We start from the raw sequence: 26487 nt of genomic DNA, 5'->3' as shown, positions 1-26487 counted from the left end.
ATAGGGAACTTCTCAGCTCCTGAGACACACCATTCCAAATCAGCTCACCGATAATCATCAGAGCTTCTTGATGAACAAAAAGGTTTAAAAAAACCTTAAGTAAGATATTGCCTATAAATAGCACCAGGGTCATTTAACAAATGCTGTTCACTACTGTTCTTCTTGGGGTAGGAGGGATCTTTGAGCAAGACTCTACCAAAAGCTAAAATGTACTATGTGACTACATTAATGAAAAGAAAATAAACTTACTCTAAGTAAGAATATTCTTAATAAATATTTTGGATAAGATTCCCTTTCTAAATGTAAATAGATATCCAATATTTACTGGAATATCTACTATTTACTGAAATGTCTTTCAGAATTGAAAACTTCTACTCAATTATTCCCTGGGCCGGGTGCGGTGGCTCAAGTCTGCAATCTCAGCACTTCGGGAGGCCGAGGCCAGTGGATCACGAGGTCAGGAGTTCGAGACTAGCCAGACTACTAAAAATACAAAAATTAGCAGGGTTTGGTGGCAAGTGCCTGTAATCCTAGCTACTCAGGAGGCTGAGGCAGAAGAATCACTTGAACCCAGGAGGCGGAGGTTGCAGTGAGCTGAGGTCGCGCCACTACACTCCAGCCTGGGCAACAGAGCGAGACACCGTCTCAAAAAAAAAAAAAAAAAAAAACTTATTCTCTAATGAACATGAATATACAATGTGCATTCTTAGTCAACTATTATCCTGTAATACATATACTTACCTCCTGTGCATCTCTTGCTGCCTTTGCATCATCCTCATTATAGCGGTTACAGTTGTACCTTCAAGTAAATAAAGAGGATTCCATAAAGAAAAAAAAATCAATGAAAAGAAAAAAAAAATCCCAGAATTTTAACCTGGATTTACAGATTATCTAACACCAACGTTGTCTTTTATAACAGAGAAACTGAGATGTTAAAACACCCAGACTTCTACTGCTATGACAGAATTAGCAGGCTGAAAGGAACTGTTCTAACCCTATCTAGTGTTTGAATCCTCTATAATAAATTAGTTCTTTATCCAGTGATAGGAAATTCCCCACCTCCTGAGGCAGTCCATTTCAAATCAACTCACCTACCATTATTAGAAAACACTATCCTTCTAGAACCTTTGACTCTTGTCTGAATTCCTAACTCAACTTTTTGAGAAAGAGACAAACTTTTCTCTTAGGCCATCTGTTAGTTAAGCCAAATATTTCTAATTTTCCAGGATTATTCACCTTATCTGCTCTTTTATACACCACAGAGAACCAACAGTTGACAACCTACCAGGTAATAGATGCTGTGCTATGTGCTTTGCTATTACAGTTTTTCAGTCATTTAAAACTGCATGATATACAGAACGGTGGGAATGGGGAAACATACCCAGAGAGGTCAGCTCAGAGCGTAGATGAGTAACACTTGCACTTCCCCTGGAGTGGTTACTATACCCCAGTTATGGAAGCAGCTATTTCTTGAGTGCTTACTATATACCATGCACTTGGCTAAGGACTTTAAATGTACTAACACATTTAATCCCTTAAACATTTTATGAAATACGCATTATTTTCTTCATCGAGAAGATGAAGAATAGAATTTAGAGAGGATGGGAAACATACTTAAGAGTATGACAGAGTTTCGGAGCTTAAACTTTTGCCTGTCACCCAATGGAGGCTTATGCCCTTAACCAGTGAGAGAACTGCTCATATTGTGTAAGATTCTTTTTTTTGAAACAGAGTTTCGCTCTTGTTGCCCAGGCTGGAGTGCAATGGGGCGATCTTGGCTCACTGCAACCTCCACCTCCTGAGTTCAAGCGATTCTCCTGCCTCAGCCTCCCAAGTAGCTGGGATTACAGGCATGTGCCACCACGCCTGGCTAATTTTGTATTTTTAATAGAGACGGGGTTTCTCCATGTTGGTCAGGCTGGTCTCGAACTCTCGACCTCAGGTGATCCACCCACCTTGGCCTCCCAAAGTGCTGGGATTACAGGTGTGAGCCACCGTGACTGGCCCAAGATTCTTATATTAGTTCAAGTAAGCCATCAATAAAATGAGGAAAGCAGTATGTTTCTGTGTGTGTGTGTGTGTGTGTATGTGTATGTCTGCATATACTTATAACATTAATCACATACTATGTATTTATTTAGCTTGCAAGTTAGATGGTGCTATCTATGAGGTAAAAATGTTATTCATAATACATGGCACATACCTATGTAAATACATTCTTCCCTTAATTTCCCCAACCTACCAGGCAGATCCATGTGGTTCCCATGGGCCAAGACACACCCAGCAAAACTCTGCTTTACAATTCTGGTTACGACAGACCATGTGATTACAACCACCATCCTTCTCAATTGTGACATGGCATTTGGGACATTCCTATGAAAAGAAACTATAAAGTTGGTGTCAATGCTACACTAGGTTGCATTACTAACATTAAAGAAAAGCCAGTTCTAGATTTGGTTTTTAAACATCTTATTTATTGTGGTTAATACACATAAAGCACTTAGAACAGTGTTGAACACTTAAGCACTATTTAAAGTGAGCTGTTACCATTATTACCACTGGCTTTTAAGACGTACAATTTAAGGACTTGGTTTTTTAAACTTAGAGTCTCACTACGTTGCCCAGGTTGTGGCTATTCAGAGGCCCAATCATAGCTCACTAAAGCCCTGAACTTCTGGAGTCAAGTGATCTTCCCACCTCAGCCTTCCTAGGATTTCTTTTTAAGCAGAGTTGAGAGACAAAAACATTTTAAGTATTTAGTAATAATAGTATTATGGGAGATAAAAGCATTCTATTCATATAAATATACTATACTCTCTAGTGTCATCTAGAAATAATGGTGTACTTCCCATATCCCATGCACTGTTGTCAATGTTTTATATGTATCAACTAATAATTTCTTAGAGTGGTGCTATTCCTATTTCCATTTGTCAGATTAATAAACTAAGGGAGAAAGAAATTATAAAGAAGCTAGTCCAAGGTCACATAAGTAAAGTCAGGATCCAAATCCAAGCAATCTGACTTCAATGTCAGGTAACTAGGAAATCAGACCTTGATTGGTAAATTCATTTTGTGACTACTGGATTTTCCAAGTTTCTCCTGCCAAATACCCAGATTTTAAATTCTTTTCATTGTACTCCTTAACAAGTATGCTACAGAGATCATGTCAGATTATTTTTTTCCAAGTCCAAATCATTTTCTTTTTCTTTTTGAGACAGGGCCTCACTGTTGCCCAGGCTGGAGTGCAGCAGTGCAATCACGGCTCACTGCAGGTTTGACCTCAAGGGCTCAAGTCATCCTCCCACCTCAGTCTCCCAAGTAATGGGACTACAGGCACATGCCACCATGCTCGGCTAATTTTTGAATTTTTTGTTGAGGTGGGGTTTCACCAAGTTGCCCAGGTTGGTCTCAATCTCTCTCAGGCTCAAGCAATCTGCCCACCTCAGCCTCCCAAAGTGTTAGGATTACAGGTGTGAGCCACTGACCTGGCCTCATATCATATTCTTGGTTGCTAGTAAGCCAAAATTACCTCTCTGTAGGCCTACGGTTTTTTTGTTCTTGCATTTGTGATTGAGGTTGGTAACTCCCCCAAGGAGGGAACATCACCCACTATATTAGTATTTGCACAATTTGGCCTTCTTTGTGGAACTGACTATGCTGTCCATCAACGATAGCAATTTAAAATAGGCCAATATAGCATTTTCTACATTATATATTTCAAATCAAATGTTTGAAATCACCCACATAAGAAATTTTACATTTTTCCAAACAAGCAAATTTCAAGCATAAAATGTTTCATTCTAAATTTCTTGGTTATAATTAACCAAATAGTATTAAACTTCCAAAATGTTAGGATATCACTGACAATATGCAAATCTGTTTAGGGAGCTAATAATCTTAAAAGCTTCTAAAACCTCAAGAGAAAAACTCTTCGGTTTTCTCTCAAAAATACTGAGCAGCTAAATTTGCTTTACAAATTGCCATTCTTCCTTGGTAATCTATAATCTAAACTAAGCCAAACATATTCAGGTCTGTACTCCCTATTTTAAACATCTTTGGGGCTTACGAGTAGGAATTTCTCTAAATGTAGAAAAAAGGCAACCATTTAAACAATTTAGTGAAAATATAATTGCCTTATTCTAAATATAAGTTTTTCAGAGCATATTAAAGAATTCTGGGACTTTAAGGAACATTTCTTGCGGGAAAATCTTCAATTTTCAAAAAAAGAATGCTTGGTTAAGAATTGTTTTTAATAACAAAAGAAGTAACCACTTTCTGATATTACAGTATATTTACAGTAAGGTTTTCTTTGATTGATGTGAGTTATGCTTATCGTGATGAAGGAGGGAACAAAAAAATATTTCTACTATATATTCCTTAAAGAATTAGGTATTTGTTGTTTTATGTGGCAAGATTCACTGTTTCACTACTTTCTGGGAGATAGAAATGTATATTCATGTTTTATCTGTAAGTATGTAAGATGTATACTTAAACACACACAGATAACCTGTGTTGGCCTTCACTGTTTACGCACTTCTTACTCTCATTGTCCTGTGATGAGTGAGTGAACAGTTCAAAGATAACTTTATATACTATGGGTCAAACAACTCGGCATTCTTTAAAGCATCATCTTTACATGTACAAAATAATACTAAAAATGAATAGCCCATGAACCATCCTACCATTCATTACCCAAGTCACTCACTATGTGGACAGGATAGGACTGAATTACATAAAGGATGGATAATAGAACTTTGTATTGAAAGACTAGCTGGGTACACGGCTGGCATTCAAATGCTTGCTCATTATATTAGTGATTAAGGAGAAGGGTACTCAAGACTTAAACATTTGTAAGACATTTGTCTGGGGTTAAGAAAGTGGCTTGTGATCATAAAGAGACTGAATTTTGAAACTAGTATCAAGAGCAATATACTTCAAAAAAAAATTAGGAACAAAAATGTAAATCAGCCTAACAGAACCAAGCTAGGCGGAGTAAACTCCAATACATGCGTATACTAAATGGCAGCCAAGCACAGATCCCACACTTGAAAAATTATCAGCTTTTTCCTCTATAGAACACTAATTTTTTTCCAGTAGAAGAAACCTAAGGCAGAGAACTGTAGATACTGTAGTATAGTACTGAATACTCTAAAATAAACTCAAAGACAAAAAGGAAATAACAGGCAAGCCTTCTGGGAAAAAAAAAAGACTCAATGGAGAAAAAGATGAAATGAAGCCTGTAAGTAGGTCACCTTATTGCTTTTGCTAATGCCAAAACACCAACCCTTATCATTTTCATTACCAAGAATTACTGAAGGAAAACACTAACCTTTGTGTTGGCTGCAATCCAATTGGAGGTTTCACTGTCATCATCGCACTTTTTAATCCATTTCTTTAACCACTGTTTGAAAACAACAATTGTTAGAATACAACAAAAGACTTTAAAAAAGAGCAAATTACTTTAGCACTTAACTATAGTCAAGCTGAACTGTAAAAGCCAATGAATAAGATTATCACTAGGCTCACATCTTCTTAAGCCAGGGAAATCCCGTAACTATAATGTCCAGTATATATAAAATCAACCAAAGCAGGATTTTCTTTGGTAGAAGCTGAGTGGGGAACCTACAGCTTTAAAAGAAGCCCAACTACAAGGTGTGTATTCCCCTAATTACAAAGCCTGACAAAGACGTGCCTTAGCCATGGTTATCCTAGTAATAATCAGGAGCTGACTTTATACTAAGGAATTACCTCTGAATACATGCAATAATCATCTGAAATTAAAAGGGTAAAAAAAAAAAAAACCTACCAATAGATAGATAAAATCATCAGCTATGATTTTCAGTCACTAAGTCTTAGAAGTGTGTCATTACATTATTTAAAAACGGAAATGTCAGACAAACTCACCTTACATTTAACAGGATCATGCCAATTTTCTCCACAGTTAAAGCTGTTAAGTGATACAAAGAGTTAATAGAATTAAGGCCTACCTACAGTAAGTAAGTAAATAAGCCAATCATTTCATGCCTTATAGTTCCACAGTCACTAGTTTCTAGTGACTGGCAAATACAAGGAGAGAATCCCTGTCTGCTTTACGGTTAATTACCTAGAATTTAGTATTAGAACTAAAACACAGTGGGTACTCAATATGTGTGAAATGAAGAATGACTATAAGCATGAAGACATGCTTTGATGACAATTTCTTAATAATTGTTGCTAAGGTGCCTCAGACTATATTGAGAAGTTTCAACCCATGTTTCATCAGTGTATTTTTAATCTTTTACTTAACATCCTAAATGAAGAATAAAAGGCTGACTTTGTAGGTTACTTATATAATTTAGTACTAATACACAGTAGACAATATATGGGAAGCAAACAGGTCACATCTTTGCATTATTTAAACAAAAGAGCCTCAGCCCTGTAGAGGGAAATGGTACTGGGCAAGGTATAAAAAAAAAAAAAAAGACTAACTACTTACTAAACACGTATTAATCGGTAATTCACTTTTGTTTTCTAACCTCATGACATATACATTTGTAAAAGAAGGATAATTAACAAACACAAATGCTTAAGAAAAAAATAATAAAACGACAGATTAGCTAATTAAGTAATTTACAAATGGCAAAAAATCCTTTGCTAAAGAGAGAAACAAACTACTATTGATTTAAATCAGGTTAAGATAAATGGTTATTTCTGAAAAGAAAGATGGGGAATGGGAAGGAACATGGAACCAAGGAGCTTCAAATATATGTGTCATGTTTTATCTCTTAATGAAGAAAAACAAAATACTAATTTCGCTTTAGCTGGATTGTAGCTACATAGGGTATTCACTGTTGTATTCTCTATACTTTGTTTGACATGTGTCATGCTAAAAATACATTGGAAAGTAGGTATTATCCACCTTTTCTCTAAAATAACAATGCATATTTAATCTTTATTCTAACAGTATGTATTTTACACATATTCAATCTCTGTGAGCTTACCTGCTCTTTTTGGAAATATTTATTATTAATGATGTGTTAAGTGTAATTCTATAGATGTTTGGAGGAAAAAAAGAAAGGTATGGCATACCAATAAAATATCTACCCCCCATCCCCCCAAAAATATCTGGTTGGCCATGGTGCTTCTTGCCAGTAATCCCAGCACTCAGGGAGGGCCAAGGCAGGTGGATCACTTGAGGCCAGGAGTTCAAGACCAGCCTGGCCAACATGGTGAAATGCTGTCTCTAAAATAAATAAATAAATAAACAAACAAACAAATAAGCAAGCCAGGCGTGGTGGCACACGCCTGTAATCCCAGCTACTCGGGAGGCACAAGAATCGCTTGAACTTGGGAAGCAAAGGTTACAGTGCAAGATCGTGCCACGTACTCCAGCCTGGGTGATGGAGTAAGACCCTCTCTCAAAACAAAACAAAACAAAAAATCTATTTGCTGGGTCTAGAGCGCCTTGGCTTGACGGGCTTCTTACTCCTCAAGACCCTCAAAGGAACAGAAAAGCATCTTAAACTTCTAGCAGGATATAAATGTTAGTGTCCCACTAAAATGTGTATGTTAAAACTTAATAACCAATGTGACAGCATTAGGATGTGGAGCCTTTAGGAGGTGAATGGAATTGGCATCCTTTAAAAAAAAAAAAAAAAAAGGGCCCAGAGAGCTGCCTTGTCCTTTCCACCATATGAGGACCCAGCAAGTAGGCATCATCTATGAACCAGAAAAGCGGGCCCTCACCAGACAACAAATCTTTTGACACCTTGATCTTGGACTTCTCACCCTTAAGAACTGTAAGAAATAAATTTATGTTGTTTAGAAGCCACCCAGTTTATGGTCTTTTGTTATAACAGCCTGAACATGAAGACAGAAAATGGTACCAAGAAGTGAGGGGGCTGTTGTAACAAAACCAAAAATGTGAAAGCTGATTTGAAACTAGGTAATAAGTAGAGGCTGGAAGAGCTTCGAAGTGCAAGCTAGAAAAAGCCTAGATCACTGTGAATGAACTGAACTGTTAAGGGTAATTCTGGTGAGGATTCAGAACGACAGAAGTGTGGGGAATGCCTCAATCATAGAGAAAACCTAAATAAATGGCCATGAACAGAATGTTGTTAGAAATAATGGACATTAAAGGCCATTATGATGAGGTCTCAGATGAAAATGAGGAACATGCTGTTAGAAACTAGAAGGCCATCCTTGCTATAAAGTGGCAAAGAAGTTGGCTGAATCGTTTTGGGGAAGGTAGAGATATGAAACTGAATATCTGGTTGAGGAAATTACCAAGCAAAGTGTTGAAGATGCAGCTTAGCTTCTCTTCAATGTTTTAGAAAATGCAAGAAGAGATGAATGACCTAGAGATAAACTGTTCATCAAAAGGAAATAAGAAGTCAAAAATTTGAAAATTTTTCAGCCTATTCACTTCGGAAAAAACAAGAACAACCGTAAAGGAGCCTGAACTGATTAAGACATCCCCGAATATGTGGCACTGGAAACTTCCTGGCAGTTCAAATCTAGAATTCAGAGGCTGAAGAGTATACTATAGAACTCCAAAAGCCCAAGTTACCAAGAAAGCTGGGCAAGAAGAGCCACAGCAAAACTCTTAGTTAAAAAGGAGACCATCAGCCGAATTTACCTGCACATTTCCTTTGCATAAGTAAGATTAAAATTTGGCAGAGTAAAGGAAAACGTATAGTACCAAATCTACAAGTTTGCTTCCCTTAAGTTACAGTGGAGCATACAGGAAGATATGATTAGAGTTGTATATTTTCTCCATAAAAAAAAATTCAAAAAAGTTAGATCAAGGAAAGAGGAAAAATTTTTTAAGACGTGACCTTTTCATACAATTCTCAAAGAGATATATACTATTTTAAACCAGTATCAGACATCTCCCTGCCAAAGGGAAACATTTTTTTTCTTCTATTTTACTACCAAGAATAAACAGGAGAAATAAAAACGCTTTGTGCACTATTTCAGTTTAGGAAATCACTTGCTTACCAAAATTGGCGCCCACATTTGCAGCGAACAGGTTTAGCATCAGGATATTGGACTTTAACAACATGGTGGCAATCTGGGGCAGGACACCACTTTAACAGTCGATTGCACTGAAATACAAGTTAGAAAATAAAAAATGACAGCTGGTTGGGCACAGTGGCTCACACCTATAATCCCAGAACTTAGGGAGGCCAAGGCGGGAGGACTGTTTGAGGTCAAGCACTCAAGATCAGCCCAGGTAACATAGCAAGACCTTGTCTCTACCTACAAAAAAAAAAAAAAAAAAAGAATTTAGCCAGTCATGGTAGTATGTGCCTATAGTCCCAACTACACAGGAGGCTGAGGCAAGAGGATCACTTGAGCCCAGAAGGTAGAGGCTGCAGAGAGCTGTGATCATCTGCTGCACTCCAGCCCGGGTGTCAGAATGAGGCCCTGCCTCAAAAAAGGGCAGCAAATTAAACTAGGTCATGATGCAAGATTTAACAGTACATCAAGCAATTATTTATATTGCTTCTCTGGGGCAAGTGGGGGATGATGACACAAGCTTATGAAAACTTGCTGTGGTCTTCTATGGCAACACTTTCAGATGTACTGTTTTTTTTTGTTGTTGTTGTTTTTAAGATGACTGATCCTTGAAGACTCGGTTTTATAAAATACATGAATTATCTCTTGTTCTATGTTCTTTTAATCCCACTGAAACTTTAATAAAACATTATGCATGTGATCATCAAAAAACACTAATTTATTTATGGTTCTATTTCAGGATAATTTTCAAAAGACACAAGAAAATCAGATATACTCTTTACCAAGGAAGGTGCTACAGAATAGTTCAAGATAGTTCAAGATAGGCTAAAGGATATACATACAACTTCTCCCATAAAAAGCTCTTGTAAGAAAAAAAAAAAAACCCAGTTCCTAAACCACAGGCAAAGAGTGCATTTTAGGTCATCAAAAGAAAATATAACTTTTATAGTATTTTTATTATGAAACAAAACACTCTGCACCAGAATTCAGAAGTCCATTGACCATTTCAAATAATATTCTATTTCTAAAATAGGCTGTTTCCAGGTTTAATCTCTAACAGAAATAATTACTTTTTAGAATTAGAAGACCAAGTTACACTGATGTTGTCATACAGGATCTGGTCAACTCCTCTGTAAAGAGCCAAGAGGGTAAAGAATTTTGGTTTTGCAGGCCAGAACAGCCTCCGTAGCAACTACTCAACTCTGCCACTGTAGCACAAAAGGAGTCATAGAACAAATGGGCAAAGGCATGGTCCAATAAAGTATAGCATTCTTTATTAACAAGATTTACTGGTAATGAAACCTAAAACGAGCAGAGAAATAGCAGGGTTAGAATCTCAAGGTTAAACATGACACGATTAGTAATCTACTACAATTCTCTGCTATGGTAAAGAAAAAGAAAGAAAGAATACACTAAAAATGATTTTATTATCCAAGGTCAAGATATATGGAGAGATCTACTTACTGGTTTCTCATACTCTTTTATTTTATTTTACTTTTTATTAAGAGGGAGTCTCACTCTGACATCCAGGCTGGAGTGCAGTGGCGCGATCTCGGCTCACTGCAACCTCCGGCTCCGAGGTTCAGGCGATTCTCCTGCCTCAGCCTCCCAAGTAGCTGGAATTACAGGCTTGTGCCACTGTGCCCAGCTAATTTTTGTATTTTTAGAAGAGACGGGGTTTCACCATGTTGGCCAGGCTGGTCTTGAACTCCTGATCTCAGATGATCCACCCACCTCGGCCTCCCTTAGTGCTGGGATTACAGGCGTGAGCCACCGCACCCGGCCTGTCATACTCTTTTGAGAATAAAGGTATTTTGGCATGCTTCGAAATATGGTAAAGATGTTTTTTTACTGTCAATAAATGATAATTTTTAAAAATAGTATTTCTATTAATAAACAGAATTCCTTCCTACAAGAAGGAAAACAAATCACTTACCTCTACAAAGCTATTTGTTATTAAATGCTGATACTTTAATTTAACTTTTGAATCTGTGATCAGGCGCCTGAAACCAAGAATAAAAATAGATTAGAAAGTTTCCAGTCAAGAGTATTTTCCACATTTATAAAACATAGTTTCCAAAGCTGTTTATGCTAATGGCTACAACATGTTTATGCCCTAAGCTGTAAATACTGAAATGCACACAGGCTATCAACAAATGTAATTGTACTGATCAAAACAATAATTTCAAAGTCTGTATAGTTTTATTTTCGTAGACTTTTTTTTTCCCATGGTTCTTATTTTTTAAATACTCTACTTTTACCCAGTTTTTATTACAGCCTAATGACTTACCAACTAGTGCCAAGTTTAGGCACATTTCAGGGTCTTTTGACTCTGATATCATGCCTTAAAAGACAGCAATTCTCAGCCACCTTCCTTCAGACACCCCACCCAAATCAGTATGTGAAATGAGACAGATATTGTTGACAGAAATGTTAAGAAATGGATCCAGGTTTTGTGACACCTAAAGCTCATATAATTTTAAGAGCCTTCTTCCTCTGACAGCTCTTGGAAATTAACCAGAAATGCTCACTGGTTGCATCCTGGCCTCTTCTGAACACTCTATAATTCACAAGAATTTCCAGAACTCACAGGAGCCCATGTAGTGAGGAACACTGAAGCTTAAGTTTCACTAATTCTATGGTAAACACTCCTGAGTGTATTACAAGAAAAAGAATTCCCACTGAGAAAGACAGGAAGAATATGCATGTAGCTCAACCCCATTAAAATATTTTAAATGAACCAGACAATCTGGCCTCATCTGACTCTTCTGAGCTTCACAGGCCTCTCTCCTTCCACAAGATCCCACCCTGTCCTGTGCCACTTTCAGTGCACTTCTATCACATTCGTATTCCTGTATTTCCTTCAAAACAGTAAGTACCACCCTTCATCAGAGGTTTTGCATAAGGCTGCCTCCCTTGGAAAGACAAGAATACTATAATGGAGCTCTAAGATGGGAGAGCCGAGGTTTGAATGCCGGCCTCACCACTCACTAGCTATGAATTGAAGGTAAATTCTTTGAACTTTCCATTCCTCAGGTTACTAATCTGTAAAATAGATATCAGAAATACGGTTGTGAGACTAGAATAGTGCCTGGCAGATAGTAAGCACTCAAAAAATATTAGACGCTATTACTATATTACTTCACTCAGTTACAATAAAGTATTACTCAAGGAAGCCTTTCCTGAGTTTCTACACTTCTTTGGATATAGATCCCCTCTCAATTCTCATGGTACCTTAAACATCTCCTTTATAGAAATTATCATAATTTTAATTAGACAGTTATCTGTATAATCATTGTCTTTCTCCTCCCAACCCCAAGAAAGGATACCCAGGTGTCCAGTACAGTGCCTGGCCTGTAGAAAGTGTTCAATTAATATTTTTTAAATGAGTAAATCTCCATGTTTCACAGAAGTGGAACCTGTGGTCTAAAAATAATTCATGTGGTTCCTCAAAAAGTTAAACATAGCAGGCCGGGCACGGTGGCTCACGCCTGTAATCCCAGCACTTTGGGAGGCTGAGACGGGCGGATCACAAGGTCAGGAGTTCGAGACCACCCTAACTAACACGGTGAAACCCCACCTCTACTAAAAATACAAAAAAAAAAATTAGCCAGGCGTGGTGGTAGCGCCTGTAGTCCCAGCTACTGGGGAGGCTGAGGCAGGAGAATGGCACGAACCCGGGAGGCAGAGCTTACAGTGAGCTGAGATCGCGCCACTGCACTCCAGCCTGGGCAACAGAGCGAGACTCCACCTCAAAAAAAAAAAAAAGTTAAACATAGCATTACCACATGACCCAGCAATTCTCCTTTGAGGTATATATACACTTAAGAGATTAAAAACAGGTGTTTACGGCCGGGTGCGGTGGCTCACGCCTGTAATCCCAACACTTTGGGAGGCCGAGACAGGCGGATCACGAGGTCAGGAGATCGAGACCATCCTGGCTAACACAGTGAAACCCCGTCTCTATTAAAAATACAAACATTAGCCAGGCATGGTGGCGGGCGCCCGTAGTCTCAGCTACACGGGAGGCTGAGGCAGGAGAATGGCTTGAACCCGGCAGGCGGAGCTTGCAGTGAGTGGAGATCACGCCACTGCACTCCAGCCTGGGCGACAGAGCAAGACACCGTCTCAAAAAAAAAAAAAAAAAAAAAAACAGGTGTTCAATGAAAAACTTGTACACAAATGTTCATATGTTCACATAACACATTTCCGTAAAAAATGGAAATGTCCATATAATAGAACCATTATTCAGCAATGAAAAGGAATAAAGTGTTGATTGATAATACAACATGGATGAATCTTGAAAACATTAAAGAAGCCAATCACAAAAGGCAACATATTATATGATTCCATTTATATGAAATGTCCAGAGAGGGAGAAAGGAGTAGCGAATGACTGCTTAATAGATATAAGGTGATCAAAACAGTCTGCAATTAGGTAATGTTTCTAGAATAATATTATGTATATACTAAAAGCCACTGGATTACATACTTAAAAATACAGTTGCTGGCCAGGAGCAATTGCTCATGCCTGTAATCCTAGCACTTTGGGAGGCAGAAGTGGGCGGATCACTTGGGGTCAGGAGTTGAAAACCAGCCTGGCCAACAGGGTGAAACCTCATCTCTACTAAAAATACAAAAAAATTAGCTGAACATGGTGGCGGGCACCTGTAATCCCAGCTACTCAGGAGGCTGAGGCAGGACAATCACCTGAATCTAGGAGGCAGAGGTTGCAGTGAGCCGAGATCATGCCACTACTGCACTCCAGTCTGGGCAACAGAGAGAGATTCCATCTCAAAGAAACAAAAAACAAAAAAAAACCATTGCTTCTTAACACAGGTTTGAACTGCATGGGTCCACTTACACATGAATATTTTTCAACCAAATGTGGATCGAAAATAGTTATTTGTGGGATGTGAAACCTGCATATATGGATGGTCGAATTTTTGTATACATGGGTTCTTCTGGGCTGACATGAGCATGTGCAGATTGGTATATTCAGGGTGTAGGGTGTAGGTCCTGGAACCAATCCCCAGTACACCAAGGATGACTGTAATTAAAATGAGTTTTATGTTACAGATTTTATATCAATAAATAATAAGGAATGTTATCAGGCCAAAAGTCAGATGCCCTGCTTGCCAAACAAATGCACCTTAGTTACACATGTATTACCCATAATGCTTTTTGGGTATGACAAATCCTAATGATTTCTGATAGTTGACCTTAGCCTAAAAAATTATCTAAACCTGGCATGGACCACCAGGACCGGTGACAGCAAACGTCAGCCAATAGTTATTAGGACAAGGTTCTGCCCTTAGTTTATCCGATATTGATAAGGAAGTAAAAGAAAGTGAGCATCCATCTTCGAGACTAGGCATTCTCAAGAAGGTGGCAGCAAGTGTCACTCTGGTCATTTATAAGACAATTCTCTTGGCAACGATTTGTTGCCATCACAAACTGAAAATAGTTATTGGCCGGGTGCGGTGGCTCACGCCTGTAATCCTAGCACTTTGGAAGGCCAAGGCAGGCGGATCACCTGAGGTCAGGAGTTCGAGACCAGCCTGGCCAACATGACAAAACTCTGTCTCTACTAAAAATACAAAACTTAGCTGGACATGGTGGTGTACACCTGTAATCTCACCTACTCGGGAGGCTGAGGCAGGAGAACTGCTTGAATCCAGGAGGCAGAGGTTGCAGTGAGCCGATATGGTACCACTGCACTCCAGCATGGGCAAACCAATATGCAGAAGAATGAAACTTAACCCCTGTATCTTTCACCATATACAAAAATTAACTAAAGGATTAAATACTTGAATGTAAGAGCTCAATCTACAAAAATCTTCGAAGAAAATCCAGGAAATACCATTCTAGACATCAGCCTTAGCAAAGAATTTATGACAAAGTCCCCAAACGCAACTGCAACAAAAGCAAAAATTGACAAGTGGGACTTAATTAAACTTATGAGCTTCTGTACAGCTAAAGAAACTATTAAAACAGAGTAAACAGACAACCTACAGAATGGGAGAAAATATTCAAATTATACACCCAAAAAAAGCCTCATATCCAGAATCTAAAAAGGAACTTAAACAAGCAAAAAACAAATAATCCCATTTAAAAATAAGCAAGCTACTTTGTCAATGAAGTAGCCATTCCTTTGTTTCTTTACTTCTCTAATAAATTTGCTTTCACTTAAAAAAAGAAAAAAAAGGGGCAAAGTACATGAATAGACACTTCTCAAGAAGACATACACACAGCCAACAGATACAAAAAAAGTTCAATAACACTAATCATCAGAGAAATGCAAATCAAAACCATAATGATGTACCATATCATCTCATACCAGTCATAAGGAATATTATTTAAAAGTAAAAAAAATTAAAACAAAAAAATAATTTTAAAAAGTAAAAAAATAACAGATGTTGGTGAGATCACAGGGAAAATAAATCACTCTACCAAAAAGACACATTCACTAGTATGTTCACTGTGGCATTATTCACAATAGCAAACACATGAAATCAATCTAGATGCCCATCAACAGTGGACTGATAAAGAAATGGTGGCACATGTACACCATGAAACACTACGCAGTCATAAAAAAGACAGCACAATCATGTCCTTTGCAGCAATACAAATGCAGCTAGAGGTCATCATTCTAAATGAATTAACACAGAAATACTCAATATCGCATGTTCTCATTTTTAAGTGGGAGCTAAACGGCGAATACACGTGAAGATGAGAATAAAAGACAGTGGGGACTATTAGAGTGAGTAGCGTGGGACGGCAAGAGTTGAAAAACTATCAGGTATTGTGCTCACTACCTGGGTGATGGGATCATTTGTACATCAAAGCTTACCGACAAGGAATTTACCCATGTAACAAACCTGCACATGTACACCTGAACCTAAAATAAAAGTTGAAAGAAAAAAAAGAAAGAACCTTTCACAAGAAGAGTTGTTAGCCGAAAGCCTCCAGCTTGCCTCCAGCTGTAGTGTATCTGAAATCAGTAGCAGTGTTTCAGCAAAGACCACGATTCCTTGGGTAGTCTCCGTCGATGACTGAGCATATCAAGCGTACTGGGCCCAGCTCTTTCTACTTATTAAGGTATCCCTCTATAGGCAATCTATGCACAGAAGTTCCCCCACAGGGCTGCTAAAGACTCTCATAGCTGTATCATGTGAAGTCTCTTCCTGTTGAATCTTCCTTCTTTCTTGCCTTTAACAGATGTCAGGCTTACATCAATGTCTATCTGCTCCTGCTGTTTACCTTACACATATGCTATTCCACAATGGGTCAGTTTCACTTTTTTTTCTATCTTGGGATCTGCTTCCAAGAGCACCTCAACTAACACATATGCACAATCTAATCTCCAATCCCAAGGTTTATCAAAATCTAGCTAGCTACCGTGCATTTCTAAGTTTGTAAGAATAGTGATCAGGCGTTTAACCAAGTTACAAATGGACTTTTGTACTGCTACTAAGGAATGGAATGTAGATGTAAAAGTTTCTTCAGACTTTGAGAAGTTTCACTTCCTTTGAGGTGCTAAGTAAAAATTAATTTGGTTTAACCAACTAACCAATATTCACATGCAGAATCTATCAAAAATACTTACATAACTGTGTTGTCATCCACTAAGATATCACAACCATGAGCAGGACACGAAATAGTCTGAAAAAGATTGAAATTTAAACTGTCTTCATTCAACAAATATTTAATGAATGCTTACCATTGCCAGGCACTTTGCTAGGTTCTGGGAATACCTTAATGTTTATAGGATCTCAATCCTTCCCTTTCTCCTTAAAGGAAATATGTGTGAGAGTATATTTATCACCATAAAGCAACTAGACTTGCTAACCTGAGTGATTGGTTTTTAAACACACAACTTTAAAGGCAGAAGCAAGATAATCTTACAAAACTGTGCAACAAGTTTCAGTTCACATATACCAATACTGATGCCGGCTGAGAAAACATTACCTGGAGTGGCTCTTTAACTGGAATGCCACATTACTTTAGGAAAAAGCCTACTACCTTTAGTTGTACGAATCTAGAAAAATGTTCACCATGCGATTCATGATACACAAAGCTTCACCTGTTTTTATTTGTGCAAATTTGTGCAAGGGTTTGAACACCATAGGAAATTCAACAAAAAAGTGAGAAACAACTTGGTATCTTTACCTGACCCATGCCTTCTTCCATTATTTTGGTAGTTAAATATTCACTCCAGCATTGCATACAAAACTTATGTCCACATTCAAGGCCAGTGAAATACTGTAAGAAAAATAAAACATGAACTTAACAAAGACATTATCAGAAAAATCACTATAAACAGTGACTTAATAGGGCTTGATAAGGTCACATTTCTTACAGTGGCTAAAATGTCCAGTTTGACAATACATGGGCTCCTAAAATGAACTTTTCATGGTGAAATCTGGACATGCAAATACACTGAGCACACATACATCTTAGAAATGGCGGGCAACAACATCTGTATTAAATATAAAAAGACAGACAAATGAGCATATGAAAGAATGCTCAGTATCATTCAGCATCATGGAAATGCAAATCAAAACCACCACGAAGGCTGGGCAACATGGCAAAACCCTGTCTCTACAAAAAATACCAAAATTAGTCAGCCATGACGACGCATGCCTGGAGTCCCAGCTACTTGGGAGGCTGACGTGGAAGCACTGCCTGAGCCTGGGAGGCAGAGGTTGTAGTGAGCTGAGATCACACACCACTGCACTCCAGCATGGCCAAAAGAATGAGACCCTGTCTCAAACAAAACAAAGCAACACCACTTCACACTCACTAGAACAGCTATAATTAGAAAGACAGAGAAAGCAGGGCACACTGGCTCATATCTGTAATCCCAGCACTTTGGGTGGCTGAGAGGGGAGGATTACTTGAGGCAAGGAGTTCAAGACCAGCCTGGGCAACATAGTGAGACTCTGTCTCCACAAAAAATTAAGAAATTAGCCAGGTGTGGCAGCACATGCCTGTAATCCCAGCTACTCAGAGGGGCTGAGGTGGGAAGATCACTTGAGCCTGAGAGGTCAAGGCTACAGTCAGCTGTCATCATGCCACTGCACTCCACACTGGGCAACAAAGTGAGGCTCTATTCAGAAAAAAAAAGACAGATAATATTCATAACGAGTGTTGGTGGGGATGTAGAAAAATTGGAGCCTTTGTACACTTGATAGAGATGTAAAATGGCACGGCAACTTTGGAAACAATCAGGCAGTTCCTCAAAATATTAAACATAGGATTACCATATGACCCAGCAATTCCAATCCTAGGTATATACTTGAAAGAAATGAAAACATACATCCATACAAAAACTAGTACTCAAGTGTTCATTATAGCATTATTCATAACAGCCAAAAAATGAAAACAATCCAAATGTCCATCAACTGAAGAAAAAAAGTACTTTTTCCATATAATTTCCACAGATAAAATATTAATCAGCCGTAAAAGGAAATAAAGTACTGATACATGGCCACAATATAGATGAACCTTGTCTTCAAGGTTCTTCTCCTATCACTTGCATAGTAAAATTTCTTGTAAAAGAGTGAAAATAAGCCGGTCATAAAAGATCACATATTGATTCTTTTCTTTTTTTTTTTTTTTTTTTTTGAGACGGAGTCTCGCTCTGTCACCCCAGGCTGGAGTGTAGTGGCCGGATCTCAGCTCACTGCAAGCTCTGCCTCCCGGGTTTACGCCATTCTTCTGCCTTAGCCTCCCGAATAGCTGGGACTACAGGCGCCTGCCACCTCGCCTGGCTAGTTTTTTTGTATTTTTTTTTTCTTTTCAGTAGAGACGGGGTTTCACCATGTTAGCCAGGATGGTCTCGATCTCCTGACCTCGTGATCCGCCCGTCTCAGCCTCCCAAAGTGCTGGGATTACAGGCTTGAGCCACCGCGCCCGGCCGCCTTTTTTTTTTTTTTTTTTTGAAACTGAGTCTCCCCTCTGTCACCTAGGCTGGAGTGCAGTGGCGTGATCTCGGCTCACTGCAAACTTCGCCTCCCGGGTTCAAGCAATTCTTCTGCCTCAGCCTCCCAAGTAGCTGGGACTACAGAAGTGCGCCACCACACCCAACTAATTTTTGTATTTTTTAGTAGAGACAGGGTTTCACCATATTGCCAGGCTGGTCTCCAACTCCTGACCTCGTGACTCACCCACCTCGGCCTCCCAAAGTGATGAGATTACAGGCGTGAGCCACCATGTCAAGCCTTGTTTGATTCTGTTACATGAAATGTCCAGTATAGGTATATCCATTGACAAAGAAAACAGATGAGCAGCTGCCTACGGACTGGGGGACTTGGGAGGAATTAGGGGGGGAATTTAAAAAGGTATCTCCTGGGGGATTATCAAGTGTTTTTAAAATTGTGGTGATGGCACATAACTCTGTAGAATATACTAAAACCACTTTAAATGGGTGAACTGGATAGTATATAAATTATATCTCAATAAACCTGTTATGAAAAGACTTATTCAGAATAGCTAAGGATAATAGTAACTAACACTTTGTTCTAAAATGTTAGAGTTAAGGGATCCTTAAATGAAGCTGTATCCTGTAATGGGACATGAAGTAAACACTTTAAATAATATTAGATGATCTGGAGGATTATGTCTTTTAAAAAGATTCAAATAATGGTTACCTTATTTTAAAGAACATTTTGCAATAATTTACCACTAAATTATTTTTAATTGAGTAAGTTATATAGACTTATGATTAAAAACAAATTTTTTTAACAGTACAAGTTCAGAGTTTATGCTGAAAAATAAGCCTCCCTAGGCCAGGCGCGGTGGCTCACACCTGTAATCCTCCCAGCACTACCGGAGGCAGACGTGGGCGCATAACTTACAGTCAGGAATTCAAGACCAGCCTGGCCAATGTGGCGAAACCTGTCTCTACTGAAAACACAAAAATTAGACAAGTGTGGCATTGAGGCAGGTATATCACTTGAGATCAGGAACTCAAGATTAGCCTGGCCAAAATGGCGAAACCCTGTCTCTACTATAAATACAAAAATTAGCCAGGTGTGGGGGCAGGCACCTGGAGTCCCAGCTACTTGGGAGGCTGAGGCGGGAGAATTGCTTGAACCTAGGAGGCGGAGGTTGCAGTAAGTCAAGATCGGGCCACTGCACTCCAGCTTGGGTGACAGAGGGAGACTGTCTCAATAAAAAAAAAAAAAAAAAAAAAGGCCTCCCTCATTCCCATCCCTGTTGTTTGTTTCCTCTACCCGGAGGCAACTGCTATTTCCAGTTGCTTACATATTCTTCCAGAGGTGTTCTAATGTACACACTTACACACACACTGTAACAGTACCACAAATTCTCTTCTGCACCTTGTTTTTTGTTGTTGTTGTTTAAAAAAATCCAATAGGGCTGGGCAAGGTGTCTCACGCCTGTAATCCCAGCACTTTGGGAGGCCAAGGCGGGCGGATCATTTGAGGTCAGGAGATCGAGACCAGCCAAGACAACATGGCGAAACCCTGCGTCTACTAAAAATACAAAAAACTACCCAGGTGTGGTACTGTATGCCTGTAATCCCAGCTACTCAGGAGACTGAGGCAGCAGAATCCCCTCAACCCAGGAGGTGGAGGTTGCAGTGAGCCAAGCTCGCACCCTTGCACTCCAGCCTGGGTGACAGAGCAAGACTCCGTCTTAAAAAAACAAAAAAAGGCCGGGCGCGGTGGCTCAAGCCTGTAATCCCAGCACTTTGGGAGGCCGAGACGGGTGGATCACGAGGTCAGGAGATCGAGACCATCCTGGCTAACACGGTGAAACCCCGTCTCTATTAAGAAATACAAAAAACTAGCCGGGCGAGGTGGCGGGCGCCTGTAGTCCCAGCTACTCGGGAGGCTGAGGCCGGAGAATGGCGTGAACCCGGGAGGCGGAGCTTGCAGTGAGCTGAGATCCGGCCACTGCACTCCAGCCTGGGCGACAGAGCGAGACTCCGTCTCAAAAAAAAAAAAAACAAAAAAAAAAACAAAATCCAATGGATTTCTCATGTGGTACCACACTGGTGCAAGTTTGCCTCTTTATAGAAAGGTACCACAATTTTATTTACAGTCTACTATTAATGAACTTTTATACTGCCCTTTTTTCCCCAGTACATTACTGCATTGACTATATATATATCTCTTTGTGATCTTATGAATGTATCTTACGACAAATCTGTAGAGGTGACATTATAATAAATATATACATTTACAACCTAATAGCTATCATCAGGCTCCCCTGCAAAGAGGTTGTCGTCATTTATACTGTGCAAGAGTACTTGGTTTCTCATGCCCATGACAAGGTAGTATATGATCCAACTCCTTGATCTTTGCCAATTTAATAGGTGAAAAATGCACTAACTTCTTTAGTTTTGATTTGAATTTCTTTTATTATAAATGAAGTTATAATATTTCACAAATTTTTTTACACTGTATAATTCCTTTTCTGTATACTCTCTTCATATATTTTGCCAACTTTGCTGTGAGTTTTTCACTTATTTATGGGGGCTTTTTACTTACGTAGGAAATAGGCCATTTATAAGTAGGGGAAATCTTTTCCCCCACTTTGATTCTTAGTGTTCATATTTTGTTGCCATACAGAAGCTCTTTATTCATACACAGTGAACCTCATCACTGTTTAATTTATGACTTGTGAATTCATTAACTGTTATTTATGAAGCTAGGTAGGAATCTTAAGTTTCTATTCCTTATGGCTACCAAGTTGCTCCAACACCATGTATCAAATAATCAACCTTATTTGAAATGCCTCCCCTATAAACGCTAAATTCTCCTCATGCACATTTGACTCTATCCTGTTCCACTGCTACCATGTATCAAATAATCCACCTTATTTGAAATGCCTCCTCTATAATACACTAAACTCTCCTCACGCATATTTGACTCTATCCTGTTCCACTGCTCTGCCTATTCTTGTATCTAGTAGGACTAGTCCTCACTCAACTCTCCCCTGTCAATCTAATCTTCTTTTTCAAGATTTTCCTATTTCTTCTATCTCAAATATTCAAGTCATCCTTTTATCTTAGTATTTGAAGTTTTCTTCAAAGTGATCTTTCACATTTCTTATCAAGTTTATTTAACTCTTTTGTTCTTTTTGTGGCTCTTATAAAGGGTATTTTAAAATTCCCTTAGACTTTCTATTTAGCCATTATGTGACATGTACCTATAAAATTCCTGATGCTACTTATGATATTAGATACAAATATCTGGTTAGGACAGAAATTCTATATATAGCATATCAACTATATTTTTTAAATACATAGACAAAGACATGAAAAGAAATGTATGAGAGGGCTGGGTACCATGGCTCACGCCTGTAATCCCAGCACTTTGGGAGGCTGAGACAGGTGGATCGCGTGAAGTCGGGAGTTCGAGACCAACCTGGCCAACATGATGAAACCCCGTCTCTACTAAAAATACAAAAGTTAGCTTGGCGTGGTGGCGCACACCTGTGATACCAGCTACTCGGGAAGCTGAGGCAGGAGAATCGCTTGAAACCAGGAGGCGGAGGTTTTAGTAAGCTGAGATCACACCACTGCACTCTAGCCTGGGCAACAGAGTGAGACTTCATCTCATTTGAAAAAAAATAATTTTATATATATATATATATATGAAGTGTATCAGTCCTGCAATTAGGTTTACTGAAAGAATGACAAGTAAAATATATATCAAGCTTAAAGGGAGTCTATTATCATTACTCCCCATCAGAGAAGGAGATCTAACTCGTTACCACATCACTAATGGAGTCTTTGATTTTTAAGGCTATTAAAGGAAAGGGTATTCTGTAAAAGACAAATAAAGTAAATATATCAGCAACTCTAAAATGTTTTATTCAAAACTTAAAAACATATATAAACGCTTATATGTGCTTCATTCTTTTTTCAAGTAGGAATCCTTAAGAGAGATCAATGGTCACAATGGCTACCAAGTAATCACTTTTTAAGTCTCAACCTTTTTGACTTCTAGTCTAGAGCTCATTTTAAGATAAAAAGATAGAAAAAAAGATAAAAAGATAGTTCATAAATGTAATCATTGGGTTTTCACACACGTGTGAGATGTACCTCTTTCAATCTTGTTACAACTTCAGCACATAGATAAAAGCTTTTTATTCTTTTTAAATAACTTTTCTAATCACATACCAAGATTAAAGTTAGGAAAATAAATCATACATGTATGTCGAAAGATAGAGCAAAAAAATAAAAATACCAAAAACCAAAAACCAAATCTGTGGTCTAAAGATACATATTCATTGTGCTTTAGAGGAATGTATTATTATCACAGATATCTTCCTGTCTATCTCACTTTCCTTTCCTTCTCCGTCCTCTGATATATTCGTTTCCTCATAACCTTGAGCTGGGTTCACCTACATGGCTCCCTGGGCTTTCCCCTAACCCAGGGGATCATATTATCTATTCCCTAAATGTATCCCTGTTTATATCACAAATACATCCGATCAAGAGTACATGAAAAATACATGAAATATCTACAAAAGAAATTAATGGACTTAAAGAAACTAAATAATACACTCTTAAAGGTTTCATTTATCTGCATCACTTTACATACACAGCAACTAAACCCCTTTGTTTATAAAAACTGAACAAATGATCTAAGGTCATTATACCTAGGTATTTATACACCAGTTCCCTTGTGTATAAAACGTAATGTGTTAAAAGGAATATAGGGCAGGACCTACATATTTTCAAGCAGTGTTTCCAGCAACACCAAGATTCCACAGAGGGGCATCAAGGATGGGGTATGGGAGGGTGGACCACCCTTCCTCACAATTTCAACTCCGCCTTTACCTGCTTCACATATGTTCTTCTTAAAACATACAAATAATTTTTTTTTTTTTTTTTTTTTTTTGAGACAGAGTCTCGCTCTGTCGCCCAGGCTGGAGTGCAGTGGCCAGATCTCAGCTCACTGCAAGCTCCGCCTCCCGGGTTTACACCATTCTCCTGCCTCAGCCTCCCAAGTAGCTGGGACTACAGGCGCCGCCACCTCGCCTGGCTAGTTTTTTTGTATTTTTTTTAGTAGAGATGGGGTTTCACCGTGTTAACCAGGATGGTCTCGATCTCCTGACCTCATGATCCGCCTGTCTCGGCCTCCCAAAGTGCTGGGATTACAGGCTTGAGCCACCGCGTGCAGCCAAAATATACAAATTATTTACTTCATAAAAATGAGACACTGGCCGGGCGTGGTGGCTCACTCCTGTAATCCCAGCACTTTGGGAGGCCGAGGTGGGGGGGTCACCTGAAGTCAGGAGTTGGAGACCAGCCTGGACAACATGGTGAAACCCCATCTCTACTAAAATTACAAAAATTAGCCGGGTGTGGTGGCGGGCCGCTGTAATCCCAGCTACCTGGGAGGCTGATGCAGGAATCACTTGAAACCAGGAGGTGGAGGTTGCAGTAAGCCGAGAACATGCCACTGCACTCCAGCCTGGGCGACAGAGCAAGACTCCATTTAAAAAAAAAATAGAGAAACACTGTAGTCGAAGCTACATTTCCCAGTACAGTGGTTGGCCAGGACAGCTATTATCTTAACTACTTTAACCTAAAACATTAAGTTGCTAGGGTTAAAAAAATTAGCTACAACACACTTGGGAAGGACTGGGGTGGAGAGTGGAATCTATGAATTTACAAAGTGCTCCAATGTCTCAGGACATTGTTTTTAAAGAAGCAGCCACTCAGGACAGTTAACTCCAAAGGGTTGTAAACTAAGCTACCAAAAGTACTTATTTTAAAATGTGCATGTGATGCTGCATAAAGCAAAAATTGCTTTCTGGAAGGATAAAGATACTGAAGATATATATAATAAAAAAGTACAAATGCTTAGAGAGTAGTAAAATGTGGGAGTTATACAATGTAAGTAAAGAACTCACTCATCCAATAATAAAGCTTCATGAAGAATTTCAGGTGACATTTACTTTCAAAACTCTAGAGGTTCAACTTATCTTTCTATATTTATCTAAAAATTATGAGGAAAGGACATCCTAGTTTTGTCATGATACTTTTCGGAACACTTAGCAGTTTCCATAGTGCTTTTAACTTACTTGCCAACCCATGTTGTTCCTTTTGCTATCTTGTCCTATCACCTGCATGGGAAAATTTCTTGTAAAAGAGTAATTTGTTTACATTTATTGCTTCCATTTCCTTTCCCACCTTCAAGTCAATGATTCTTTAGCCCATGAAGTTTGGTTTCTCATTCTACCTCACTCCTTCACTTCATTTCAAATTAACTTTTTAAATCTTTTCTCTGAACCTTTTAGTACTATTTATTTATTTTTTATTTTTTATTTTTTTTTGGAGACAGAGTCTTGCTCTGTCGCCCAGGCTGGAGTGCAGTGGCGCGATCTCGGCTCACTGCAAGCTCCGCCTCCCAGGTTCACGCCATTCTCCTGCCTCAGCCTCCTGAGTATCTGGGACTACAGGCGCCCGCCACCGCGCCCGGCTAATTTTTTGTATTTTTAGTAGAGATGGGGTTTCACCGTGGTCTCGATCTCCTGACCTAGTGATCCGCCCGCCTCGGCCTCCCAAAGTGCTGGGATTACAGGCGTGAGCCACCGCGCCCGGACCTTTTAGTACTACTTACCATCCCCCAGTTCTTGAAAGCACATTCTCTCCTCCTTTGGATTCTGTATTGCTACATTTTCCTGGTTAGCCTAACTACCATGCCTTCAGATGTTAGCTCCAATTTCTGTGAATTTCTGTGGTGAGTCCTCCCTGATCAAAAACTGGGTTAGGTATCCCTCCAACACATTCCCACAGTATCGTATCTTATATTTGCCCTGCCAAAGCACTTATCATTCTTTCTGAATATGTCACCTTACTACTTATCTACCCAACTAACCCGTAAATTATTTGAAGTTAGGAATTATGTATTTATTCTCCATTGTTTCTTAGAATAGTGCCTAGTGTGTTCAATGAATAAGTTCTCCATCATCAGTTACAAGTACAAAACAAAAATTTACACTGTAAATCTCAAGTCATGATTTTGAATTCTAGTTTGTTGAGACTGTTAGACAATACCAAGAACAGTGAGAAAGTTACAGTGGATATTTGTAAGCAGCTAGCTTCAGTACTCAAATCAGAGTTAAGATTTAAATTAAGAAGGAACTGGCTATGATAGAACAGGAGGAAAAACACCAAGAAGTAAGGAAATCTTGTAAAACCTGGGTCTTAGTATTACCTCACAGAAGCATTTAACTGTAAGCACTACGTAAAACTCAACTGGCAAAGAGAATCTGTTTAAGACAATAAAATAGTCAAAATATGAATTTAATATATTGTAACAGTAGTACTTTTTTTAAATATTCAAATTAGAATTGTGATTTAAGGTAAGAGAAATGATACAGTTTTCAGGCTGGAAGAAAATTGAAAGAATATCTTATTCAACTCAGAAAGAAAAAGAAACTGCTGGGTGCGGTGGCTTACACCTGTAATGCCAGCTCTGTGGGAGGCTAAGGTGGG

General features: G+C 38.8%; 1 protein-coding gene and 1 pseudogene across 1 annotated transcript in view; one reads left to right on the top strand and one right to left on the bottom strand.

Moving 5' to 3' along the window:
* Positions 1-26487, bottom strand: part of ARIH1 (ariadne RBR E3 ubiquitin protein ligase 1) — a 115015-nt gene that overhangs the window by 14106 nt on the left and 74422 nt on the right. The window contains exons 4-11 of the mRNA XM_025389981.1: positions 17172-17264; positions 16609-16664; positions 10937-11003; positions 8980-9086; positions 5905-5947; positions 5330-5401; positions 2243-2373; positions 742-799 (exon numbers count right to left, since the gene is read on the bottom strand). Of these exons, the coding sequence (XP_025245766.1) occupies positions 742-799; positions 2243-2373; positions 5330-5401; positions 5905-5947; positions 8980-9086; positions 10937-11003; positions 16609-16664; positions 17172-17264 (627 nt within the window). The remainder of the gene's footprint in view (positions 1-741; positions 800-2242; positions 2374-5329; positions 5402-5904; positions 5948-8979; positions 9087-10936; positions 11004-16608; positions 16665-17171; positions 17265-26487) is intronic.
* LOC112628206 lies at positions 23031-23115 on the top strand (annotated as a pseudogene).

Source organism: Theropithecus gelada, chromosome 7a (genome assembly GCF_003255815.1).
Source record: "Theropithecus gelada isolate Dixy chromosome 7a, Tgel_1.0, whole genome shotgun sequence".
In the NCBI taxonomy this organism is placed as follows: Eukaryota; Metazoa; Chordata; class Mammalia; order Primates; family Cercopithecidae; genus Theropithecus; species Theropithecus gelada.
Note: the sequence above shows the minus strand (reverse complement) of the source record. Positions and strands in the feature narration are given on the sequence as shown.